Source organism: Corythoichthys intestinalis, chromosome 18 (genome assembly GCF_030265065.1).
Source record: "Corythoichthys intestinalis isolate RoL2023-P3 chromosome 18, ASM3026506v1, whole genome shotgun sequence".
Classification (NCBI taxonomy): domain Eukaryota; kingdom Metazoa; phylum Chordata; class Actinopteri; order Syngnathiformes; family Syngnathidae; genus Corythoichthys; species Corythoichthys intestinalis.
Window position 1 is genome coordinate 29,760,257 of NC_080412.1, and position 12,924 is coordinate 29,773,180.

General features: G+C 36.6%; 1 protein-coding gene across 3 annotated transcripts in view; it reads left to right on the top strand.

The window, feature by feature from the left end:
• The window catches only part of arhgef12b (Rho guanine nucleotide exchange factor (GEF) 12b), a 72,459-nt gene that overhangs the window by 24,236 nt on the left and 35,299 nt on the right, over nucleotides 1-12,924 (top strand). For all 3 annotated transcript variants that reach the window (XM_057820486.1, XM_057820487.1, XM_057820488.1), the window contains 11 exons: nucleotides 4,788-4,845; nucleotides 4,919-5,121; nucleotides 6,609-6,692; nucleotides 7,049-7,138; nucleotides 7,205-7,315; nucleotides 7,388-7,486; nucleotides 9,195-9,237; nucleotides 9,400-9,505; nucleotides 9,575-9,712; nucleotides 11,223-11,255; nucleotides 11,634-11,748. In XM_057820486.1, the coding sequence (XP_057676469.1) occupies nucleotides 4,788-4,845; nucleotides 4,919-5,121; nucleotides 6,609-6,692; nucleotides 7,049-7,138; nucleotides 7,205-7,315; nucleotides 7,388-7,486; nucleotides 9,195-9,237; nucleotides 9,400-9,505; nucleotides 9,575-9,712; nucleotides 11,223-11,255; nucleotides 11,634-11,748 (1,080 nt within the window). The remainder of the gene's footprint in view (nucleotides 1-4,787; nucleotides 4,846-4,918; nucleotides 5,122-6,608; nucleotides 6,693-7,048; nucleotides 7,139-7,204; nucleotides 7,316-7,387; nucleotides 7,487-9,194; nucleotides 9,238-9,399; nucleotides 9,506-9,574; nucleotides 9,713-11,222; nucleotides 11,256-11,633; nucleotides 11,749-12,924) is intronic.

A 12,924-nucleotide genomic window follows, 5' to 3' on the forward strand; every position in this document is an offset into this window, starting at 1 on the left:
TTCAACATACTGTACATAAGTACTGCATTTGTTTATTATAACAATAAATCAACAAGATGGCATTAACATTATTAACATTCTGTTAAAGCGATCCATGGATAGAAAGACTTGTAGTTCTTAAAAGATAAATGTTAGTACAAGTTATAGAAATTTTATATTAAAACCCCTCTTAATGTTTTCGTTTTAATAAAATTTGTAAAATTTTCAATCAAAAAATAAACTAGTAGCTCGCCATTGTTGATGTCAATAATTACACAATGCTCATTCATGGTGCTGAAACCCATAAAATCATTCGCACCCAAGCGCCAGCAGAGGGCGACAAAACACCAAAAAACACAAGTAACAAATGGACATTACACTGTGCTGTCATTTAAATCTGTTTGAGCGGGGCATGTGCGTCAAATGCGTCAAATATTTTAACGTGATTAATTTAAAAAATTCATTACCGCCCGTTAACGCGATAATTTTGACAGCCCTAAAAAAGACATTTTTTAATTCTTAAAAATATCTATGGGGTTGTATCAAATTATTTGCAGTTTCTGCTATTTTTAATGAGTTTTGGTCTCGCACACAGTTCAACATTGTTACTGAGAGAAAAAAAAATATTTAGTCGAATGTTCAAACTGCAACTTATGCAATGGTACAGTAATTTCAACACTTAGTATTTCTTCAGAGATGTTAAATTTGAACATTATATTGCATTATTTTTCACAAATACTTTTTTACAATGATCAATTAAACGTATAATGCAATTTAAATAAAATAACACCTGCAAAAACATCATAATCTATCAATAGCCGAGCAAAATACAGTGGTGCCTCGACATACGATCGCTTCGACAACGATCTTTTTGACATCCGACGGAAAATTTGACACACCATTTGTTTCTACATCCGACGAAATGCTCAAAATACGACGATTACAATAGAATAGAATAAACCGCCTTTATTGTCATTACACAAAGTGTCATGAGATTCAAAGCTGCCCCATGGAGTGCACACGCACTTACACAAAGAATGGAAATAAAAATAGAATAAAAAGTATGTACACAATAAGACACAATATAAGTAGACTTGTAATAGTGATACTCGTGCAGTTTAGGTAAGGTGACCTGTGATAGCAGCATTTAGTAATAAATATTGGATGGCAGCGTTGCAATTTCATTGTTTTCCCGCAAGACTGACATACGGTGGATTTTCTTGTGAGAGAAAGCAACATGGGTTCCAAGAATGCAAAAGCAGGTGGTGAAAAAAATGAGGGGCTTACCATTGAAATAAAGATGGAATGGTAGAAAAATATGAGCGAGGGGTGCACGTCTGTGAACTGCTTGACAATACTCCTCCGACCTCTGTTAGCCCGTCTTTATAAGTTAAGGTGACAATTATTATTCTGGTACCATCGCCAAAGAGATCGACAGCTTCGTATGTTTTAATAATTTATTTCAGAACTTGTGCAACAAAACACGCCAACTGATAGCAACAACAGGACGTGAAAAGAGAAAGTCAATTGCACTCTTCCATTCTGCCGTCAGCCCCGCGCTGCGTTCAGGTACACCACGCAAAATACACCTGCCACTATAGAACCCGATGTGTTACATTATTACAGGTATTATTATTATTACGTATTATACTATTATTCCGATTTTTATTCATAATGTATTTGTTTTGCTCTTTGTAATTGCTTCTTGTAATAACAGCAGTATTTATTAAGGATTTTGTAAATTAGCGCTGGTCTGGTGCGACTAGAAGAATGGATACCACTGCAGATTGTCCGGTTAGAACAATAATGATACCCATCCCAAATTAATCAGACCAAAACTTCATCATCAACGCGTTGCTTTTTTATTTTCTTTCTGAGAACGTAGGTCATGGCTTTCTTTAAGTGGCCAAAATATGCCTGATCAGAAAAACAATTGCAACTCGCCACCAGGGAGGTCAGAAACACGTAACATGCAAACAGGAGCACCGCGACCCGCAGTAAACTCCAAAAACAGCACGTCCAAGCTGACGCAGGTCCAGACGTCCTCGTCGCCACTTTTGTTATGTACTTCCTTGCTCTAAGTACATGTAAGGCCGAGACTTGAATGGAACAACACTTCTTTATTCAGTGTGCTTCTCATCATATATGTCCCAGAGACATAACAGAGATTCCTTTTTATACTGTAATACCACACCCACAGGAAGTGCACACTATGGCAACAGCAGTGTGACATAAATATGTCACACAAACTGGCATTTTTAACAGATTTAGTGTAGGTTTTCGGGCTCTGGAACAAATAAATGGAATTATAATGTATTCTTATGGAAAAATCCTGCCCGACATACGACCATTTCGAATTACAAACAAGGTCTTGGAACGAGCTGATTTCGTATGTCGAGGTACCACCATATACTATATATCAATTCAAAAGATACCACAAAATTAGTACGAGCCACTTGGATTTTCTCATGAGTATTCTAATATTTTTGCTGCTTGCACATGTACATTTCAGAATATTTTGGTTAAATATATCTTTTTTTATACATCGTCACCAGAGGTGTGTAGTAGCAAGTTACATGTATTCCGTTACAATTACTTGAGTAACTTTGAGAAAAGAGTAGTTTTACAAAGCCATACTTTTTACTTTTACTTTAGTTGATCTTTGAAGAAATGCTACTCTTACTCCGCCGCTACCCTGCGCTACACACTAGTTATTACATTTTTCCTCTTTATTCTACGTATTTGATTAATTATTTTTTGATGCCAGTGATGCCAAGAGTAGCTCTACAAATTTCACTAATGAGACGTTGCAACAATAATCACATGACTCCATTACACCAATCCGACGCAAACTTGCTGTTCTATGATCACGCCAGCCTGTTCAATCACATGGTGTCTTTAAAGCACTGTAAAAGATGGAAGTATTTGACATGGAGTGCTGCGCTCAACATGAATCGAAAGCGCGGATTTAAACCTCTCTTCCAGTTTTTATTTGGCGCCGATTGACCACAGAAACGGATCCTGTTAATTAAATCATAGTAACTATGAAGGAACTATTCAGTATTCAAAGTAGGAACTGTTTTCTCCACTAGAGGGCACTCATGCTCTTTGGACAAATAATGCTTCTTTTTTGTAATTTTTTTTTTCTCAGCGGAATTCAGTGTTTTATTTATTTTTTGTATTTCTTTGGCTTAACGTGGTTATGTAATATCATTATAACAACAGTTCATATAGATAACTTTGTGTTAAGAAAAAAAAAGGCCATTGTTAAAAAACCAAAAATGCAAGCGGTTACTCACAATGTTACTCATTACTTGAGTATTTTTTTCACAAAATACTTTTTTACTTGTACTTGAGTACAATTTTTGGATGAATACTTTTACCTGAGTAATATCATTTGAAGTAACGCTACTCTTACTTGAGTACAATTTTTGGCATATCTAACTAATGTATCGAAGAATACCAGGGGGCCTGTGATTGACTCCTTGAGAACTCCGCAATTCCGTACTACAGTGTGCATTTATTTCAATAAATTGAAATGTTAACCCAAAATGGCCATTTAAAAGGAAAGAAAATTGCTTTAACAATGTGTATGTGTGGGAGTGTAACTGATGTCACAATATGCGGCTGCTAGGGCCGCAACTAACGATTTTTATAAACGATTTAATCGGACAATTAAACGATTAATCGAATAAATGTCACTTTTTTTCAATTACCTTCACAATTTAACTTGAAGTTTTAGACATGTTGCAGGTAAGAATGACGACAAAATGGGTGACTACTTCCTTCAAATAATATTTACAATGATATTTTATTACAGCTTCCTGACTTAACTGTTGTCTACAACTGTACTTTTTTAAGTACATAAAAAGTGTTACTTTTCTTAAATAAAGGTTCTGATTATAAAACATAAAAATAAATTCTCAGATAAAAGTCCTGTTCATTCAAATAAAAAATAAAAAAAGTGCAACTTACAACATTTGCAACATTTTTTTCTTGTGGGCAAAGCACTAATATAAATTGTGTCAATGGCAATTTATTTTCTTGAAACAAACTAGACAACAAAATTGAATAATAAGTAGGCAGACCGTAAACAGTAGTTCATAAATACAATCCAAATCCAATTTCAACACACACTCTCGTATGACAATTTACAGTTTGAATGGGAGTTTGTGTTGAAAGAAGACTGTTATATGAGAACTTTCCTATCTACCAATAACTCAAGTTCTAATATGCTTCTCCAAAACACATTACAAACGGATACTTAAGACACTAATTAACATAATCGCTAACTAGCTATGCACGCCGTGCTTAGTAGGAACGTCTTATCAACAAAGAATACAAACAATACAATTGGCTTCATTTACTCACCTCTGATGGATGACACACTGGATCTAACAACACAAGACAATCTAACCCTCGACACTTCATAATATAATTGATTTATCAACCCGAGTGTAGCAGTGAACTCTCTCTCTATCTTGTTCTAATCACTGGTGCACGCAGCCTCACAATACATACAAACAAGGACCCAAACGGGACTGCTCATAGCTGCCGGCAAAAATTGATGATCAAATTAGTTTGCAACTAATTTATTAATCGATTAGTTGTTGCAGCCTTAGTGACTACATTAATAAATGGTGTCAAACTGTGTTTTAAGAATTTTCTTCATTATCAGAGGTTTAAGAAATTTTAGCAAGTGTCTTTTACTTGTAGGTCAGTTATACTAGGTGTTGTCGTTCCCTTAATCAAGTAAATTTACTTTTTTTTTTTTTTTTTAACACGTCCACATATTCAATCATTTTTAGGTTAACGGGACCTTAGTTACACACTCCAACCACACTGAGGTTGTAAAGCTAATCAAATGTAAGTATGTTTCAGTTCCCGGCCTAAACCGCAGTATGGCTTTATTCACAATTTTTGTATTTGACACTCTTAGCTGGGTCCTACGTTGCGCTGACTGTGCTGGGAAGACCTCCCGGTATTCCTCAGATACACCTGGAAGAACACGAAGAAGACACATTGGAGGAAGAAGACCAGGATGACAGCGACCAATCGGTGCGCCACTCATTCGGTGGTGATGGACGAGGAAGCACCACCTGTAGTCCTGAGGCGCACTTCCACTCCTCGCTTCTTGATGGGGTGAGAAATTGAAGAATTTGGTTTGTTGGTCTTAGTGACGTCATGGAGGAACTTTTAATGCCTTAATTTACCAGTTCAACACATCATAGACTTTACTATCAATTGACCGGACACGGGGCTCAGGGCCAATCCGTAGGGGGCCTATTTTCAAAAACTTAAAATTCAAATATTTTCAAAACCAAAGCTGCTAGCGACCTAAAACCAAAACAAGACACCTCCAATAGGCATATATGAGTCTCCATGAGCAGCAGCATGAAAAATTTAAAGTTAGAATTATTAATTTTTTTTTTTATACAATGATAACAAAAACTTAAAATGGCTATAAAATTCTCAAATGTTACAATAGATGCACAAAAATCACCAAATGCAGAGATAATCACCTATATTGTCAGGATCAATAGCAATATTTAACATATATAAGTTTTTGCCCAACATAGAAACTTAATTTTTTTTTTTTTTTTTTATTTAGTGCAAATTTTCAGCAGCTAATAAATCATTCAGTTTTCATATCAGAAACTTAATACGTGAGGAAAGTATGCAGAATCATTTTAATCTTACTCAACAAAAGCAAAATTTGCATTATTCTATATACAATCACAACTTATTTAGGTTGAATTCCGCTATTGTGTAGAGATACAAAATCCAAAATAGCGGCCGTCACGAAACAAAGAACTTTTAAATTAAAAATTCTTGTAAATAAATGCTTAACCCTTAAAGACCTGCAACATGAAGCAATTATCAGAGAATCCCAAAATTTGAAAAATAACGTCCTAAAGTAACCTTTTTTTCAAATTTGTAAAAAGAAATGTCAAAATGAATATGTGTAATAGGCGCTCTAATATCTATAACCCAAGCTAAATCCATTTTTTTTCCTCATGAAACCTGCACATGCTTGTGTTGACTTGCGTCCATCATTTTTTTTTTCAAAAAGAAATGTCAAAATTCTGAATTACTCTCAAAATCATGAAATTTTAGGTGTATCAAATGTGATACATTTGACAATAAATGCTTAAATTGCAGAATTTCTATAGATATGAATGTAAAACAGTCTAGATTATTGGTTAGAATAAAAAACAGGCAGTTATTATTCGTTTTACGTAAATATTTCAAGCCAAAGTTACACAAATTTTATCCACTGATTTTTATTCACGGTTTGGAAGTGCATGCAAAGTGCTATTTAATATAATAATTACCTTGAATCCTCGACCAAATCATTATTGAGACACTCCTGCTTGGTAATGCAAAAAAAAAAACTTTGTCCTATTCCCACCTAAATCCGGCGTTAGAACGCAGCGTGTGTTTCAGTTTATCACATTTATGAAAGCCAACTTAATGTTATGCCTGAGTCGGCCCCCTACGGGAAGATGTGGCGCAATTTCTGTGGGAGCTGTCTTGTCAACTGATGGTGGAGTCTATGCAACACATAATGCTAACCCACATAGACATAATTTTATTCTTCACACTGTTTTCCTTTTTTTGTGGTCCAGGATGGATCTTCCAAGATCTCGGAAACCGAGGAAGGGGACTGCGGGGACGCTGTTAGCGACGGGCTCGGTAGCAATAGTACCCCGGTAGGTGAGATATTTAGATTTGCGAGTTTTTTTGTAACTGTCTACTGAAAGTTGTACTTCTACTTCACTCAAGTATTATCTAATCAGATGAAAACAGGAAGTGTGAGCACCCGCTGCTCTTCGGCAACAATGTTCTCATCGTGAGCGTCTTTAAATAGCCGCCCAACCCGCTTTGAAAAATTCCCCGGAATTCCCCCCACTAGACCAAACAAGCAATTTAGCCTAATTGTTGTGATGTGGTCAGTCTATGTTTGGATTAGCGGCGAGTTCCTAGACAAGGTTAACGCATTGGCTGCTATTGACGTCTATCGCCGTCAGATACATGTAAACGCTTAATTTTGGCTATCATCACTCAGGACACGGGCGTCGCAGCAAGCCCGCCATACCTCCTCAACCCGCAAATCATTGGCGCAGAAGACGACTACTTTGACTCACAGCAGGAACAAGTATGTCAAAAAATTATTTTTATGTCCATTTTGACAAAATTCAAAAAACGAATATGAATGTTTCAGAATAACGGGCAGTGCAGCTGCTTCCAAAGCATCGACACCCTCAAGGGTCGGCCCGCCCACCTAGCCGTCTTCCTCCATCACGTCGTGTCACAGTTTGACCCCGCCCCCCTGGTGCGAACACCATGATGGATGCTTTAAAGGAAGGATTCGATGATGGCAGCTTTCTATTTCTGTTTCTTTTAGCTGTGTTTCCTGTACGCCGACATCCACAAGCAAACAAGCTCCAAAGAAAGTCGGCGATTTTTCATGGAGTTTCACTCCCTCTTCATGGATCGGGCAGCGGTAGGTGCACATTTGTTTCCTTTCAATTTGGGTTTGATTTTATTTTGCTCACATTATATGAAATGTTTTTTTAGGGTACATAAATTCTACATATCTTTTTTTATTTAGTCAGTTTTATTTATTGTGTTTTATACATATTTTTCATTTTTTTATTCTTATTGTTTTTGGAATTTTGGGAATTTTTAGGATTTTTTTAATGCTCTCATATTTTGTGGAAAATTCATTATGTAATCATTTGGCTGTTTTATTACTTTTTTCATATTTTATACTGAATTGTACTTTTTTATTTAGGGTATTTGAGACTTTCTTCTCTAAACCTTTGAAATTTTTGTTGTTGTTTATTGATATTGTTTTACATTTCCTTTTCTCATCCTTTGTTATAAAATGCAAATTGATATCATTTTAAGCATACCGTTAATTCTATTTCATTTTATTTCACCAATATTAATTTTTTAAGGGTATTTTAAATAGTGTTTTCAAATCTTGTAATAAAATATAAATTGATTTCGTTTTATTCAGGATGTAATATCATTTTATTGTGCCATTGTTACTTTTTAAAAGCAAATTTTTGGTCATTTTTCTTGTCTTCTGAAAATCTCGTATTTGATATACTTGCATGTTTATGTTATTTGGTTCTAATAAATATTAATTATATGGGGCTTTGCAAGGCAAAGGCCAAAATAGTAAACATTTTTTTAAAAATTGCATTTCTAAGGTGCGCCACACAGACCAAATCATTTGACCGACCATCACCGTTAAAATATCAAAATGACCGGAATTTTCACGCGACGCAGGGAATTTTTCGAATTACCTCCCCAAAATTTTCCCAAAAATTGAAAACGCGACTTGTTGTACAATTTTTGACCAAATCACATAATTTACAAAGCAAAAATTCCAAGACGGTAAGAGGCATAAATGTTGTATAAAGAATTTGGCAAAAACCAACGGTTCCCCCAAAATTTGTCTGTCCTATTCATTTTTAATGGGATGCCTTTGACACCCATGTACGTCTAAATTTCCCATTCATTTTCTATGGCAAGAAAACATAAGTTCTTGTTATTTTTTACCATTTGCTATTACAGCCCATTGACATTCAACTGGTTCCCAAGTAAGTCAATGCCATTGACAGCCATGAGCGTCATAAGCGATTGACTGCCATGTATATCCAAATTTTCCATTCGTTTCCGATTGCTTTTACATTGCATTGAAACCCGTGTACACAGATGCCAATGAAAGCTATGCATGTCCATGCCATTGACGGCCATGTATATAGATTCTATTGATGCCGATGTACTTGGAATCCATTGACGTATATGTAAGTCAATGCCATTGACGGGAACGTACGTCCAATTTTCCCATTCATTTTCAATGGCAAAAAAATCTATCTCCAAATCAACAGGAAATGACCTGATGTCAATAGGACGGTCCCACTAAATGTCCCTTAATAAACAGGAAGTGACCTGATATCAACAGGACTTGTCATGTCCCCAAATCATAAGGAAGTGACCTGATATCAACAGGACGTGTCCCCCAAATGTCCCCAAATCAACAGGAAGGGACCTGATATTGTCCCTGAAATGTCCCCAAATCAACCTTGGCAGGATCGTAGATCCGTATCTACCACAGCAAAGCCCCTTAGTAATTTCTCCAGAAATTCAGTTTCTATTTTGTCGGTGAATTAATCTTACAGAGTGTCTTTTCTTTGTAGAATCTGAAAGTCCCCGTGCCAGAAGCAGTTGCAGCTGAATTAGGTACTGAAAAAATGGTGATTTGTTACTATGAATATTATGAGGATAAGTTGATTACTGTAACTTTTCATTTCAAACAACATACAGGAGAATACTCCTGTATGTTGTATGGAGCCAGTCACGTATTCATGACAAATCATTAGTGTGTTTATATGTCTTACACAGAGAAGCGCAGGCTGGAGTTAATCCCAGAGGAAGTGTGCAGACAGTACACACAAAATTTACAGGACTCACTGATGCCAGACCTGCACAAGAACCTGGACGACTTCAGGTGGGCGTCCAAAAGAACGCGTAAGCGTTTAAGCTATGTCACGCGTTGACACCGCTTGTTCGTCCGCAGGCAGAAGCGCAGCATGGGGCTTACGCTGGCCGAAGACGAGCTTTCCAGGCTGGATGCGGACGGCGCCAAAGAGCCGCCGGCCTGGGAGAGGGAGTGCTCGTGTGCCGAGCAAATCCTCGCCAAGATTGAAGACATCTTGTAAGACGCGCATGCTTGTGCACCATAAAAACACACGTGCACCATTTTTTGATGCTTTGTCAAATGGTCGTCATTAGCAGAAAAAAAGGGAAAAACCTTTACAGGGAGCAGTTGGTTTATAAGTTTGTAGAAATTTTTTTGCGTTTGAAATAAACATGTGCCGATAACCGGTTTCAAGGTACATCGTGGTATGAAACGTCACGGTTTCAAAACCGCTAAAATTTTCCGTCATACTGTCCCTAGCTATTATGTCCCAAAAATGCAGGGAGAAATCCCTGGCTTGCAGCTGCAAGGCTTAACCCTCCCTCGCCAGTTGTTGCTCAGTGTCAGTGAGTCAGACGTGCTACACGATGGCTGGAGGAGGTGAAACTCCTTCACTTTTTCCCACATCGAAGAAAACGAAATGGCCGGTATGGGAATACTCCAGCTACAGAAAAGTTAGACGGCCTTGGCTTAGAGGAGGAGGGCAAACATGTTTGCGGAGGGTGGCTGCCGTGGAGGCAATACTACCTCCAATATGATTTCACATTTATACAAAATTAAAGGTTAGTAAACACAGTCATGAACGTTTCCCACCAGCTATGAGAGTTAACTCTAGTGTGTTTAGCGTGTCTAGTGGTGGTAAAACATGTTTTCTTTTCTTTATGGCAACTGTGTTAAGAATGAGCGTGTTTGTATAATGTAAACATGATACGAGTCATACACACGTGCTTTTTATGGAAAATAATTGAATTGTTTTGGTTCTGATGGTAATAATGTTGCTCACCTAAAGGACTGCATTTATTTTATTTAAAATATTTCAGTTAATTTTTTTTAAATTTATTTTTTACTTAACATTCTTATGTTCGAATTTGCTAACATGTTTTGAAAAATAAAAATCCTGTTTAATGGAAAAAAGTATTTTTTTAAACCCAGATATCTCAAAGTAACACATTTTAGAGCTGTAAATGCAATACCGTGAAACCGTGATATTTTGGCTTTAGGTTATCATACCATCAGAATCTCATACCAACACATGCCTAGATTGAATTATTTTTTGAATGTCACATTTTAGAATGTAAGAAGTGATCATTTAATAATAAGCAATGTTGAGTAAATAAAAAATGGGCACATTTTACAATCGCTTATATCTAAAATAGTCATAATTATATTACAAAGTAATGAATATGTCAATAGTTTTCTCAATTCAATGGTCCTAATGTGGTACAATAATTTTAGATTATGAATAAGGATTTTTATGAAGCTTGTCATTTATGAATGTCTTTTGAAATAAATATGCATATAATTAAGTCATAGTTTGATCAAATTTTTAAACATGTTTAAATATTAATCGTAAAATGTATTAGAATTGGATTCATGTAAATCCGAAATTTTCAACCAGTATTTTAAAGCAATTTTAAAAATGCTTATTAAAGAAACAATAATATTTAGAAAAAAAAAAAAGTCAAAATTAACTTTTTAGGTTTCTAAATAAAATACATCATTAATACGCTACTCATGTGTGTTGCAGGTTGACGTCACAGCCCACTGAAGAAGAAAAATGGTATGTATTTTTCCGCTCATGTATATCTATCGTGTTGCAACGATACCCCATACCGATTTTTTTGTTTTAATACCAAATTACTGCACACACATTTCAAAGTAAAAATAATTCCTATCACACACTGCTCACTCATTGTCTGCTATTGCTAGTCATTTAAATTCGCAGCAGACGGATGATTGGATAGGATAGGATAGGATGTCTTATCATCCTCTTTGGAAGGGCGAAAAGTGATGTTATTTCTTCCTACTCACCGATACAAATGACGCCCTTTGAGTGCCATGTCGTTACTGATACTAGTATAAGTATTTGTGCAACACTAATATAGTCTATGCCATATACAATATAGACAATTTACTGTCTTGTATATGTCTGCGGCAGCCAAACGATGCAGTACGTCATCCTAACGTACATGAAGCACCTGGGCGTCAAAACCAAGGAGCCCCGCGGCCTGGAACACAAACGAGCGCGCATCAACTTCCTGCCCAAGATTAAGGTGACGCTCTGATAGCCGATCAATTGCACCTTAATCAACATGTCAGTCCAAGCATCAATGTAAATATGTCTAAGTTGATATACAGTGGTATGAAAAAATATCTCAACCTTTTGGAATTTCTCACATTTCTGCATAAAATCACCATCAAATGTGATCAGAGCTTTGTCAAAATCACACAGATGAAAAAAGTTTGCTTTGACTTTAACCACCCAAACATTTATAGGTTTTCATATTTCAATGAGGATACTATGCGAAAAATGACAGAAGGGGGAAAAATAAGTAAGTAAACCATCACATTTAATATTTTGTGGCCCTCCCCTTTGGCAGCAATAACTTCAACCAGACGCTTCCTGTACCTGCAGATCAGTCAGGCAAATCGATCAGGACTAATCTTGACCCATTCTTTTCTACAAAACTGCTGTAGTTCAGTCAGATTCCTGGGATGTCTGGCATGAATCACTGTCTTTAGGTCATGCCACAGCATCTCAATGGGGTTTGAGTCTGGACTTTGACTTGGCCACTCCAGAACGTTTATTTTATTCTTCTGAAACCATTCTGAAGTTGATTTACTTCTGTGTTTTGGATCATTGTCTTGTTGCAGCATCCATCCTATTTTTAGCTTCAACTGTCCGACAGACTGTCTCAAATTTTCCTGCAAAACCTGTGAATTCATTCTTCCATTCATGATTGCAAGTTGTTCAGGCCCTGAGGCAAAAAAATCGTGATGCTCCCTCCACCATGCTTCACGGTGGGGATGAGGTGTTGATGTTGGTGAGCTGTTCCATTTTTTTCTTCCACACATGACGTTGTGTGTTACTCCCAAACAATTCAACTTTGGTTTCATCAGTCCACAAAATGTTTTGCCAAAACGTCTGTGGAGTGTCCAAGGGCCTTTTTGCCAACATTAAACGAGCAACAACGTTTGTTTTAGACAGTAGTGGCTTCCTCCGTGGAGTCCTCCCATGAACACCATTCTTGGCCATAGTTTTACATATATGTGTGCACAGAGATATTGGACTGTGCCAGTGATTTCTGTAAGTCTTTATCAGACACCCTTGGGTTCTTTTTTACCTCTCTTGAGTATTCTGCGCTGAATCTTGCGGTCATCTTTGGTGGACGGCCACTCCTTGGGAGAGAAGCAACAGTGCCAAATTCTCTCCATTTGTAGACAACTTA